Below are 12,348 nucleotides of genomic sequence, written 5' to 3'. Positions count from 1 at the left end.
CATATAAAATATAATACTATTAAATTATTTCATTATGAATTAAAATTTTATTAAATTTTTTTAATTTTATTTAAAATTAATTTACTTATTGTATTATGAAAAAATCTTTTGTTTCCTTTTTAAAGGCAACAACCTAGGCAAACAAATAACATTTTAATGTAACTGTGTGCTAATATAAAGTTTAAAAAGTTTATTTATACATATTTTGAAAATGGTTTTCTTGCATAAATAGTAAAATAAATTTTTTAAAAATATAATAAATTTATAATAGTGTAATGTACTTAAACATAGTGTAACTAATAGTTATACTGAAAGAGCAAGAAGAAAAATAAAAATGTAGTATTTTATTAGCATCATCTAACTTCATTTTCTAATTGTCATTTGGTGTTTTCTCTATGAAAGACTATTGCTATATAATATGCTAATTATTAGATGATATCGATCATATAATTTATCCTATGTTTGATATATTAAAAAGTAAGAAAGATTTATAAATCAAGCTACTCTAAACCATTAATTAATTCACCATAATTACACATTGGACTTTGAAGTTAAGAGAAATCATAGTTCAATCAAAGACAACAATATTTAAAGCTTATAAAGTAGTGATGATACTTTGTAAACCTAAAAATCAAGAAAAGAATAGAAATCCATCAAAGAGAAAAAGTAGTATGTGGAGTGATAAATAAACAGAATGCAGTAGATTCTTAAATGGTTAAGGTTAGGATTACAAATAGTACTTAAAATTAATCATAAGCCAACAAAGAATTTCTAGAAGCCTCCATTTCATAGCACCAGTAGTCAAAAAGCATTCTCTGCATTGTCATAATCATTCACTGGATTGGTGACAAATGCATGCTTGTACCAGGCCACGGATTGCATAAATTTTGGCCTAGCGCTGCTAGAATCGCGTGGTGCTGGAGCACTGACAGAAGCTTGCCAAGCAAGGGCCTTGTCACTAGGACCACTGCTGGTAACCCGATCTAGGATATCCATTTGCACAGCCAGACGGCATCGCTTGAGATTCCTTGAAGTTTGAATAGCAGTTTCGGGTGGCTTTGTTGGCGCGCCTTGGATCTGGAGCACAACATATGAACGTTGGAACCCCCTAGAGGGATTTCCTGGAAGTCTAACCATTTTGGTGGACTTTGTAATTCATAGGTCTCACAAGAACGCACCGTACCCAGCCGATGTTTTCTGCAATCTCCGCTTTCGTTCAAACGGAAGGAACACAGATTGTGCAATAGTACTCAATTGAAAACAAACGATCATATGGACCATACGTATGTGCCGTGTTATTTATAGATAAAACGAATCAATGAAAATCTAGTGCAATTTAAGAGTTTAAACAAAGAAACTTAAAGCACAAATGCAGCAGCGAATCTTTACTCAACGCATGTTTACGAACAAATTCAAGAGGAAGGAGCATAGATTCCTCGCAAGGCAGCGATGGTGCTCTCATTGAGAGACAGCGACGACGCAAGAACTGGAGTGGGGATCTCTGATCCAAACAAGCTCGGCCCCAGCAGCTGGAGTCCAGCCTCCTGGCTGTTATACACCACAAACGCAATAGCAGGCTCACTGCCAACGTTGTACAGGTAGTGGAGCAGACCCCTGGGAATGATGATCAAGTCACCTCTCTGGAGCGTCCGAGCAAACAAAACGTTGTTGGTGTCCACGAATCCGGCCGAGATTGTCCCCTCCGCGACGTAGACGAGCTCCGATGCTCTGGGATGGACGTGAGTCGGAACCACACCCCCGACGCCAAAGTCGACCCTCGCGATCGAGAGACCCATCGTGTTGAGGCCCGGAAACGTTGAAACTGACGCCAGAGTTGCGTTGAAGGTGTTTGGACCCTGCGTGTTGTTCATGTTCCTGAGGATCTCGGACACGAAGTCCTGGCCGGTGACTGCCGAAGGATTTCTGCATGATCCCGAGGAGCCGCTGCTGCTGTTGTTGGCGACGCAGAAGTCGAGAACTGGATCTGGATCAGCTGCGTTTGCCACGAGAGCCAGTGATAGCAGGAAAAAGCTGATGATGGGTGATCCGGAGGCCATTGCTTGTTCGACTGAAAGATATGCCAGAGCTTATCGATATATGTGCCTCGAACCGCCTATGCCGGAGTTTAAGTCGCATTTGGATGATGATCCTTGTCAAGGAAACACGCAGGCATTCCGCGTATGAGTCACTGACAGATCGATGGTGTGAAGCAAACCAACCGAGACAATTTAGCATTCTCGAAGTCACTGTGACGTGTTTCAGCTGACAATAAAAGCCTCGAGTCTTCATTCAACAGAGAAGAAGCCTAAAAAAGAAATTTGATCATAGAACTTACTTCGAGGGCTGCAAGGTGCGAGTATCGAAGTCAAACACCCTCGACTTGTTGGTGAAGTAAAGCCCGAAAGTACCCAGTGATGACGGCTGCAAATCCTCGTTGAACAGCGAGTGGATAAACACTTCGATCGGTCTGTCACGGACCAGAGGGGTCCCCGCACCCGAGAGACAAAGCCTTGCAACGTGTTGATTGTAAGACCTTGACTTGCGAACGCTTGCTCCACTTTTTCCAGTGAACGGCCACCCAGTCTCGGAGACAGCCACCTGGAACAAGGACTGTCACAAGTTTAGACGATTTGCAAACCGTAAGGAGTCAGTCACCTGTATGTCACTGAAACCGAAATTATCAATTGCCGAGTAAACCGCGTCCAGCTGAGCCAAGAACAAATTCTCGTACCGTAGCCTGGAAATGGGATCGACGACCACGAAGCCAGTGGGTTTCAGCAACGCGAATGACTCGGGAAAGTTCCGACCCTTGTCCTGCTGAAACGTCGAGAAAGTGTAAATGTTAACCATAAAGGGAGCACCCGTTTTCGATAGAAACTGTAACAAAGGTCTGACGATTGCTTCATGGTCGAAGGAGCATAGCGACGGCGGAGAAGTCATGTTGAGAATGTTTAGCGAGTGAGTAGTAGAGACCTTCACCTGTGAGTCGATTTTTAGAGTAGCAAGAGCCGAATGTATGTTCTCCATAGCAGTAAGGAGATATGGCATAATATGCTGTCCAGCCGTTAACACCTCGTAGCCAACCAAGATAGTTGTGACCTTCGTCTGCGGATAAAACAATAATATGGAGCTGTTCACCCAGTTCTGGGCCGTGCTGATGTTTGTAGCAAGAGCCGGTATATCGTTGTTAGGAACCGAGACTGTCAGTTCGATGCTTGTGTTGGCGAAGGCCTGCAAAACGGTCGCATCAGTGTCGTAGATCCTAACTTTTGTCACCCCGAGAGATCGAACAAGCTCGACAACCTCCCCAGGCGAAGGAAGCTTTGAGGCTAAGCGGCCATAGTTAACACCCACAGTCCCTGCAGCTGGAGCAAAGCGTTACGACATCAGCCATGGAAACTTGCGATAAGACTGTACCGGAACCTGGAACGGTCGGCGCCACGATCATAATGAACACCAGCCAAAACCAGAGATCCATGCACCAACTAGAGCGCTCCGTTCCACCCCGTAATATATCCTCGTGATCTCCAATAGAAAAGAAACTTACCAGCGAGTTAGGAACTTCATGCTTGCTACGTTAACAGAAATATGCAGATACTCGGAGTGGCATCCTGTCGGACGAGCTGCCCCACCCCCTAACCTCCTAAACCGCTAAATTCTAATGCGAATCCGGCCTCACGATCTTCTTTTTTCTGTGCCCATTGTGGCTAGTACCTGCAAGCCCATCGCCCTTGTTTCGTCTCTTAAAGTCTATCACGTAAGTGCCGTCGTCCCGCTCGGTTTCCAGAGTAGTATAGTCCTCTTCTTGAGGCGATTCTGGGGAGAACTCTCTCCTCTTTTTGTCGTAGTTTTGCATTTTCGGTCTTTTCGTAGGAGCTGCTATCCTGTCCCATACGCTAGGCTTCTGTTGGCGTCCGTAAGTCTCCGAAGAGTTTCTACAGTACGAGCTGGCGGCAGGCTGCTGGTATTCGAAGTGCCGACGTCCTTCAAAACTCCTTTCCCTTTCGGACGGATGCCTCGAGTACTTCGCATCCGAAAACACTGGAGAGTGCTCCCTCTTATACCTCTCCTTTGGTATCGTCTCTGGAATGCTTACTCCATTGAGTGCATGCCCGTTATCCAGAGCCAAACCATTGCCAACCGACGAATACCTGCTTGGCTGTCTAGTAACATCCTCTGGGTATCCATATGAGGCCTTTCTCACGTCAGAACTATAAGTTGGCGCGAACTCTCGGTATTCCGTTGCTGGCTTTCCCGTTGCCATTACCTGTGACATTGCAGGAGGAGCCAGAGCGGTCATTGTGGGTGGGAGATAATCCAACATGTCCGAAACTAAAGCCTTCTTGCTAGCTAGCCTGTAAGAACCATCTTCCATCGGATCCATATTCCGGACCCTGTCCCCATTCCCCATCTCATCATATAGAGACGACCCCTGTCGACCGTAAAAGCTCGATCTAAAGTCTGCGGACATCTGCAAAACGCTGCTGTCCGGTTTCCAGTATCGATCTGCGTCAGTGGTTAAAGCTGTGGTGGCCTCTGGTCTCCCGATACCGTAGCCAAGAGCGTCGCATTTCGAAGAAACGCCAGCATATGAAGAAGGAGCACACTGTTGCCCGGGTCCCAAAGTATCGCCATAGTCGTAGTCGTTGGGCCTCGCGCTACACCAAGTATCCGGCTCAGATCTCTGAGAAGGTGCAAACTTGGCTGCGCTTGCGCTCTCGTAGTATCTTTCGTGTGGTACGTACGAAGTCCGACCAGCAGGCTCCTTATACTCGTTGTAAGTTGGATAGTTAACGCGACTAGGCCCTTCAACGTACGACGTCTTGGAAACCTGCTGCTCAGGCTCATTCTTCCAGTGATCATCCCTTTGATGACGATCACTGCGACCGCTGCGGTAAGTTCGACTATCGGTTGGCCCCCTAAAGTCCGAGTAAGCGTCATCAACTGAGTTGGTTCCAGCTGAAGGAGGGTAGTGAAAACTTCTTGAGCCGCGGGGCACGTCTGCCGGCATGAACAGCCTCATGAGCTTCACCACCTAAGAAGCAAACGAGTCAGACGCGGACTAAGAGACCAGTAAATACTAAAAAAATCCAAAAGTTGTCGTTGCTTGCCTGTTCCTTAGATAGATCAAACTTGAAGCGATTGTTTTCGTAGTAGTTTTCGAGAATCGCATCCTTGTATTCGGTTTCACGCAAAGGTAGGCACTTTTCCACGACACGGAACCGCACCTAGAAGCGAAAAGACCAATTAAAAAGTCCGAAGAATGTTAAAGAACAAGAAAGAAGCTTCATACCTGGAGTGGAAAATCGATGTCCGCTTCTATGAAGGCTTTCGGCTCCAAATCCACCCCCACATAGCTCACGGCCTCAAAAACCCCGTGAAGCTCTCTCGACTCAAACTCAAACAGGAAAAGCTTCATTCCTGGAGTGATGTGATCCGCGAAACGCTTCTTGGTCCTCGGCATTCCAAGCACATTGTAAGCGAGGCACCTCCTCTGCGTCTTCTTGTTGCACATAAAGATCAAACCCGCTATTCCCGGCTCGATTCTACTACTGCCCCCCGGATCCCTGTATGGACTGCGCGGAGAATCCCTCCGATCGACTCGCGAGTCCCAATTCCCCTTGTAATCCCTGCCGTCGTGACCCTCCCTCTCCCTGTGGATTTCCAACCTACCTGGCCAGCTCGGGGGATAATCTTCGTAGCGCCTGTGACGCTGCTCCTCGTCTTGCCGATCGCTCCGCTCGGCGTAATCCTTGTAGGCATCCCTCCGCCGATGCATTTCCTTCTCCAGCGTCATCTTCCTCTTTTGCTAGAACCCTATTCCGTCCAGGGAAAATCCTAGCCGTTGGTCTTGAGTGCGCCTGTAAGGCGCCCGGCTCGAATCCTGCTAGATAGCTACGACGTGGACGGATCTCTGCCGCCGATCCTGCCAGCTCAGTGGCACCCTTCACGTTAACCATCTTGGCTTCCCTCTCTTGGCACTCTTGGCGCTAGGGTTTGATTGCTATCCTCCGCTGCGATGCGCGAGAGGCGGCCGCTCGGATCGATTCTCCTTTGATCCCTTTCATCTTTGTGTGGATCATCGCCTGTTCTTGGCTGCTGTGTGACTGTGTGATTGAAAGGTCGTGGCTTTTGGTGTGATCTTGCCTGTTCTTGCTGCAATATTTCGCTGTTGCATGCTTGTATGCTCGACTGTTTAACGTGGCATCCTCCAGCAGCGATCGAAGCGCGCCGGTTCCAGGTTGGTTGGATTGCTAGAAATTTTCAGGCTAGATCATAGGCTAGTGATGAGCCCCGTGGATGCGCGTGACCGCCTCTCTCGGCGGCGCGAGGCGATGAGACGCAAGGCGGCAGAGGCGACAATGAAGGCCGCCTCGCACAAGATCCATCCCAAGGCGCACTGCTTACAGGAGAGCGCCAGCGCCAGCTTTGAGGGTCTCATTTGCCCGTGCAAGGAGAATTTGATCCATCCAGTCCAGGACATTCCATCCAATCGTCTCATAGCTCGTGTGGTGAGGCCGGGGATGATCCTCTTTCTCTTTGAGCAATCCTTGGGGCGGCTCTACGGTGTCTATCAGGTGGGAGCTTCCAAATACGATGAAAAGGTCTCTCATTCCTTTATTTACATTGTCTAGGCTAAACTAATCGTTGCATCTTTGTTTTCTTATAGATTTCTCTTCACGTTCAACAGCGCTATTTGCCGCTCGAAGGCGTGGAGCTTGAAAACTTCTTCTTAAACAATGATATAAAGCCGCATGTTGGTCCAGAAGTCCTGACTTCGTCACAGGTAGCTTCCCTTTGTGAACCAGCGTTGGCTTATTGCCGTTTCCATTGGCATGCCAGGTCTCGCGTCTCATAGATATGTTTGTCAAGCGTGCCGAGGCCGAATCACGTCTTTATAGTAATGGAGCTTTTGTAGCGGAACACATGTATAAGGATCCTTACGCGCGACCGAATCCTTACGCCTTCTTCTGTCCTTACCCGGAGGACGTGCACGTAGTTGAGAACCAGGGCGGTGATGGTGGTTACGTCCACGAGCTCGATGAGCCTGCTCACATCGGAATTCCTTACGCTCAGATGGCACCAACTGCAGTGCCTCACAGTCACTCTATGACTTCTGGCTGGAATTGTTCACCGATCGATTCAACGCCGTATGTCACCCATCCGATGAAGAACCAGGGAAGGATGGCTGATTCAACTCCAGTACAAGTCCTTGGCTACCCGAGGCAAGCGCATCTTGCTCGCAGCTCTGGACCTGCTTTTTTCAGCCCTGTAGCACACTTGGACCATGGCAACTTGGATGGGACGACAGCAGTAAGCCAAGGTGGCTACGGACAGCCGCCTCCGTATAGAGCTCACCATCACCATCCTGCGGAGGTCAGCTACCAGCCCGCTAGTCCAGAGGCTAGTGCCAAAGGATACGAGGATTCTCCTGCTGCTGCTAGTAGGAACAACAATGTCTTCCATCAGGTTGAGGGGGCACAAAACAGAGCTCCGAAGCAGGTTTCGAAGCTTCCGAAGTCCCTTAACCAGCATCCACGACAACAAAGAGTCAACTTGGCTTCGAACGGGCATCAAACACCGGCTCAAACAACGACCAAGGCTGTCCAGTCGAAGGTGTTACCTCAGAAGAGGCAGAAACCAACGAAGGACAACAAAAGTGTCTTCAACAGGATCAAGCCGGCGACTGTGTTCTCGCGATTAGGATCGTCTTCAGGAGGCAACGACACAATTCCAGCGACCGAGAAGGTGTTCCAAACGGGCGTCTTGGTTCCCGACAAATTCCGTCCACGGCCGCCGAGGAACCAGTCAAGGATGAAAGTTGATAATGTCGAGAGACCAGTGCCTGTTACTTTTGTCCAAGAGGACGACTCTGTGACGGGGAACAGCGGATCGATTGAAGATAGCTCCTTTCCCGTGGACTTCAAGCGTAGAGTTGTGAGCAGCAATGTTTCTTCTGCTCCTCAGTTGAAGAGGCGGAAGATTGTTCGTCCAGAGGGTCTCGGGTGCTCGTCAGAGAATGCCGCAAGCTTGAAGGGGCAGGAGGCACAGGAATCAGTAGAGGTGATGTCTCTCAGCTAGGTACAACAGTCAGTGACGAGACCATCGACGTTTTTCGTTTATTTTACGTTCTGGAGGATCTACTGTACAGCGTTAGCGACAGGTGGAGAAGCTCTAGCTCTCGGGCACACTGAGACATGGTTGGACGACGGGTATCATCGTCTCTGATGCAGTCAAAGGCGAGGCTGGCAAACCTTCTGATGGAGTCCCATTGCCACGGTAGCTCTGCTCGAAGTTCCGGGTCCAGGATCTTCTTCAGCTTTCGTTTCTCTCGCAGCCAGTCCCTGACCTGTTCGTTTCCAGTGGATCAAGACGGGCTTGTGGAAGCAGAGATTAGACTGTACCTGGGTGACAAGGTTTTGCTTCCGCAAGGTGTAGGTGGCATTAACAGGTCTGCGCCCAGTGAGCAGCTCCAGCATGACGACTCCGAAGGCATAGACGTCGCTTTTGAGCGTCAGTCTTCCGGTCTAGGAAGGAAATGCAAAAGAAGATCAGTTGAGCAAAGCAGCGGCACACAGGGACGACTTACTGCTGTGTACTGGGGATCAAAGTAGCCGAAAGTTCCGAGGACTCGGGTGCTCACGTACGTTTGGTTGCCGTAAGGCACCAGCTTCGCCAGGCCAAAGTCCGACACCTGGGGCAGCCGAGAAATTGGAGGCACTGCATTTATAGAGGTGGCAGGGCAGCGAGAAGATTACCTTTGCTTGGAACTTATCATCCAGGAGGATGTTGCTCGACTTGAAGTCCCGGTGGATGACTGGATTTCCGGTGGCAGGGCCATTGTGCAAGTACTCGAGGGCAGTCGCGGCTCCGCGAGCTATGGAGACGCGAGTTCTCCAGTCCATCTTCACTCTGACGATCCCTACGGGAAGAAGAAGAAGAAAAGAGGTTGGCCGGGCAAGTTTTCTGGTGGAGTTGTTTCTCATACCGTGGAGATGCTCTTGGAGATTGCCATGGGGCATGAACTCGTAGACGAGCATTCTCTGGCCTTTGTCCGCGCAGTAGCCGATGAGCTTGACAAGATGGGAGTGATCGAGGCGGCTCAGGATGTCCACCTCGACGCGGAACTCTCTCTCGCCTTGGACGCCTTTGCTCAGCGATGGCTCCATTTGCTTCACGGCAACGATCTAGGAAGAACAGCAGCAAAATGTTGGAAGGAGTTTTGGATCGAGCAAAGCTACCTGGCCGTTTTTGAGGACTCCTCGATAGACTCTCCCGAATCCTCCCTCGCCGAGGAGGTTGTCGGAGCTAAAGTTTGCGGTGGCGAGCAGCATCTCCTTGAGCGTGAAGATGGTGTCGACAATTGGTGGCAGCCTCACGATCGGTGGCAGTGGTGGGAGCTGCTGGAGGAATTGGAGCTCGTCGTCCCAGGTGGAGAAAGTGGAGCTCCAGTAATCGAGCGCCCTGTGCGAAGACCCTGGAGAAGGAAAGAACTCGATCAAGACGAGGGCGAGCGAGCAAAGATGGGCAGCTGCTTACATGAGATCTTTCGATTCGGGACAGGGGTTTCCTTCTTCTTCCTCCTCCTCGGCCATAGCTTGAAAATGGTGAAGACCGCCGCCGGCATTGGATCTAGCTCGAGCTATTTCTCCTCCAAGAACAGATGCGCTTCGCCATGGCAGGACTCCCGATCTATCTATCAGCAATGCTGAATGGATTCTATTCTATCATCATACCGGTGGTTTCGATCGAGGCGCCGCCACTGCTGGAAGGAAGATGGCTGGAAGATCGAGATTGAAGAACCCTACTCTATCGAGCAGAGGTTTTAGAACACCTCCTCGGAAGCTGGGAGATAGCTACTTAGTTGGAAGGCGGCAATGCATTTCAAATGGTCCTCTCTTTTTTTTTACTGACAGGTTTTTACCGCGGTTGGGCGAGAAGGAAAGGACAACGAAGTTTTTACATTTACACTGCAAACAAACACGCCATGCCAAAGCGTGAAAAAAAGAGCTTCCAGTAAAATCCATTCTGTCGTCGTCCAAGGGCGCGATTAAAGTATTCCCCGCATTAATTATCTAACGACCACGAGGATATTCTCTCCTAGAGAGAATATGCCCTTATTGTTTTGAAAATTTGAAATTTCTTTGGCATTGAAAGGTCGCCACGATGTCGAAAGACGAGTTGGATGGGCGTGATTAATATTTTTTTTCGGGTCGAATGCGATCGAAAAGTTTTCCAAATTCTCCAAAAGTTGGCTTTGGTTGGGTTGCAGTCGATCGATCGGGGAATTTGATGATCTATGGGAAGAACATCCCGAAAGGAATCCCACTGCCGGCTGCTCCAAGAGGATCCATGTCGTGGCCGAGAGCTTTCTTCAGCGCGGCCTCCACCTCTTTCATGGTTTTGAGGAACTCCTCGGCAACTTTGGTGCCGAAGACCTCAAACTCGGAGCTCACCGCCCGCATGGCCCGGATGGTCCCGTCGAGATCGGGGAGCCGGATGAACGCCACGCACCTCCTCGACTCGAGGAACTTGGTGTTGCCATCGCCGGGCGTGAGCAGAGTCCCATCCTCCAGGGCGATGTTGCTGAGATAGATCATGATCACGCTGGCCTGGAGCGTCCCCAGGAGCGCGCCGTGTTGCGAGAAGCGGTCGGTTTGGATCTGGTTCTTGCTGTCGATGGTGAAGTTGACGGGGCATTCGTGCTCCTGGCCCGTGTAGGAGAGCGGGTTTGGAGTGAAGATCTTGCACTGGTGGATGGTTTTAATGCCCGAGATTGGCGTGCCATCCCTGTGAATGAAAAGTCGTGTCAAGAATGGCATGGGCATGGATGTATAAGTCAGGCAAAACAGGCAAGAACCGCAAGAACACCAACACCAAAACTTAAAGAAAAGAAGGATTCATCTATTGTCAAAAGATAGTGGGAAAAACTAAAACTATGTGAATCTATCGAAGATCTTCGATCGTACCTGGCCAGCACCGTGAGAGGGTATGTCGTGTTCTCGGCCAGCTCCAGCGAGGGCGGAAAGTTGTAGTAGCCCTCAAAGTAGAAATCGCAAGCGTGAGATAGCAGATAGTACTTCTCCATTTGTGCGCACGTAGCATCTGCTGGAGTGGCGATCAAACAAATCAACAGCAGTAGCAGCAGCAGCAGGAGCGGCAGCAGCAGTGGTTTGATCCCTCCTCCCATCGAAAGAGAGGAAAGGATCGAGAGAAAAAAAAAAAAAGAAGGAAAAAAAAGCCTCCCAGTTTTTCCTCAATCTTGCTTCACGGCTTTCGGAGTCATGCACGAGGGAATGCTGGATTTCCTCATATCCTGTCGTGGACGCTCTTGGCATGAGCCGCATTTTGGGTGAGAAAGAGGTAGTACCAAACACAGATTTCTTCTTTCCAAAAGCTTCCTCACGATCATTTCCCTCGTATTATGAAACATTGTTTTTAATAAGGGCGTAAATAAATGACAAAAATATTCAGATTAAGAAACCTTTATTAATGAAGCATCTTCGTACCTTTATGTGAATATCCTTGATCCAGAATATCCATGGAGTAACCCAGAAGGTCAACCTTGCAATTTGTCTGTTTGTTTGCATATAGGCGAATAGTTTGGGAGGAGAACGCGGAAGGAACTTTCTTTTGCTGGTGAGACCTCCAGATCTCGCAGCATAGCCTTGTTTTTAATTCCACAAAAACGTCTATATGGTGTAGGTCATGGCGAAACCCATTAAAGTTCTTGCGAACTTGATTCCTTGGATACAAGCGCAAACAAAACCACCGCACAACCTACTTGACCTCGCCAGATTGCACATTTGACTTCACACAGCATGCGTATGAAAGTTTTTCTTGGAGATCTCTCAAGCATCCGGATCCCCGGAAATAAAATCTCAGAATTTTGGTGGTTTGTACTATCCGTAGGGCCTAGGACAAGATTCTAGCCCAACGATGAATTTCTCATCCAAGCACAGGAAAAATTCAAATATCACACTTTTGTGCCACCCCACCTTGAATAAAAATTTTTAGAGGACCCGGCATGGCCTCATGTAAAGAATCCAAAGCTTGGAAGTTACAAAGAAGCTCCAACATTGGAGAGGATCGCGGAAGAAAATTTCTTTTGCTGGTGTACTTGCGGGTACCCCTTCCCGTACATCGCGCCTCACGACAAGGGTTAGAGTCAAGGTCGGCCGTACACACGCCGACTCAATGTCAACGCTCGCGAGGGCTGCCACCTGGACGGCAGCGATGCCGCCACGTAGCGCGATTCGTTTTGCTCTTTAAAGAGGGAAGAGGAATCACAGGCAAGGAAGAAACGAGAGCTCGCCTCTTTCGGGAGCGAGCGAGCGAAGCATTGCC

At 49.0% G+C, this 12,348-nt stretch overlaps 6 protein-coding genes across 9 annotated transcripts in view; 1 reads left to right on the top strand and 5 right to left on the bottom strand.

Annotated features, from left to right (window-relative positions):
• The window catches only part of LOC112343462, a 10,518-nt gene extending 4,601 nt beyond the window's left edge, over positions 1-5,917 (bottom strand). The window contains exons 1-3 of one of the 2 annotated variants that reach the window (XM_024666954.1): positions 5,294-5,917; positions 5,112-5,228; positions 3,633-5,035 (exon numbers count right to left, since the gene is read on the bottom strand). In XM_024666954.1, coding sequence (XP_024522722.1) covers positions 3,659-5,035; positions 5,112-5,228; positions 5,294-5,797 — 1,998 coding nt within the window. In that variant the 5' untranslated portion in view covers positions 5,798-5,917 and the 3' untranslated portion in view covers positions 3,633-3,658. Of the gene's footprint in view, positions 1-3,554; positions 5,036-5,111; positions 5,229-5,293 lie in introns of those variants that run through there. The other variant, XM_024666953.1, reaches the window with a different exon arrangement.
• On the bottom strand, positions 1,412-3,514 carry LOC112343463 (glucan endo-1,3-beta-glucosidase 12-like). 2 transcript variants are annotated; one of them, XM_024666960.1, is made up of 3 exons: positions 3,418-3,514; positions 2,656-3,365; positions 1,412-2,598 (listed from the first exon to the last, which is right to left on the bottom strand). In XM_024666960.1, exons 1-3 carry the CDS (start codon positions 3,476-3,478, stop codon positions 2,332-2,334), a joined length of 1,038 nt encoding a protein of 345 aa, XP_024522728.1. In that variant the 5' UTR covers positions 3,479-3,514; the 3' UTR covers positions 1,412-2,331. The 2 variants fall into 2 exon arrangements, with proteins under 2 accessions (XP_024522728.1, XP_024522729.1); XM_024666961.1 differs by having other exon boundaries at positions 3,424-3,502.
• On the bottom strand, positions 1,413-1,871 carry LOC112343470 (auxin-binding protein ABP20-like). Its single transcript, XM_024666976.1, has one exon. It carries the CDS (start codon positions 1,869-1,871, stop codon positions 1,413-1,415), a length of 459 nt encoding a protein of 152 aa, XP_024522744.1.
• Positions 5,918-5,926: 9 nt separating the features above from the next.
• LOC112343469 lies at positions 5,927-8,095 on the top strand. The gene is made up of 3 exons (XM_024666975.1): positions 5,927-6,605; positions 6,671-6,787; positions 6,844-8,095. The coding sequence occupies exons 1-3, from the start codon at positions 6,288-6,290 to the stop codon at positions 8,080-8,082; spliced, it is 1,674 nt and encodes a 557-aa protein (XP_024522743.1). The 5' UTR covers positions 5,927-6,287; the 3' UTR covers positions 8,083-8,095.
• Positions 8,096-9,884, bottom strand: LOC9640820 (probable serine/threonine-protein kinase PBL28). Of its 2 annotated transcripts, XM_024666952.1 has the most exons (8): positions 9,738-9,884; positions 9,541-9,669; positions 9,243-9,478; positions 8,990-9,188; positions 8,760-8,923; positions 8,591-8,695; positions 8,406-8,528; positions 8,096-8,350 (listed from the first exon to the last, which is right to left on the bottom strand). In XM_024666952.1, the coding sequence occupies exons 2-8, from the start codon at positions 9,626-9,628 to the stop codon at positions 8,126-8,128; spliced, it is 1,140 nt and encodes a 379-aa protein (XP_024522720.1). In that variant the 5' UTR covers positions 9,629-9,669; positions 9,738-9,884; the 3' UTR covers positions 8,096-8,125. The 2 variants fall into 2 exon arrangements, with proteins under 2 accessions (XP_024522720.1, XP_024522719.1); XM_024666951.1 differs by having other exon boundaries at positions 9,541-9,884.
• A 269-nt stretch (positions 9,885-10,153) lies between these two features.
• On the bottom strand, positions 10,154-11,265 carry LOC9640838. The gene is made up of 2 exons (XM_002993214.2): positions 10,971-11,265; positions 10,154-10,791 (listed from the first exon to the last, which is right to left on the bottom strand). Exons 1-2 carry the CDS (start codon positions 11,189-11,191, stop codon positions 10,299-10,301), a joined length of 714 nt encoding a protein of 237 aa, XP_002993260.1. The 5' UTR covers positions 11,192-11,265; the 3' UTR covers positions 10,154-10,298.
• Between the last annotated feature and the right edge of the window lie 1,083 nt (positions 11,266-12,348).

This window comes from Selaginella moellendorffii, unplaced genomic scaffold, assembly GCF_000143415.4.
Source record: "Selaginella moellendorffii unplaced genomic scaffold, v1.0 SELMOscaffold_151, whole genome shotgun sequence".
In the NCBI taxonomy this organism is placed as follows: Eukaryota; Viridiplantae; Streptophyta; class Lycopodiopsida; order Selaginellales; family Selaginellaceae; genus Selaginella; species Selaginella moellendorffii.
The sequence above is the reverse complement of the archived record's forward strand: the minus strand, read 5'-3'. Positions and strand labels throughout refer to the sequence as shown.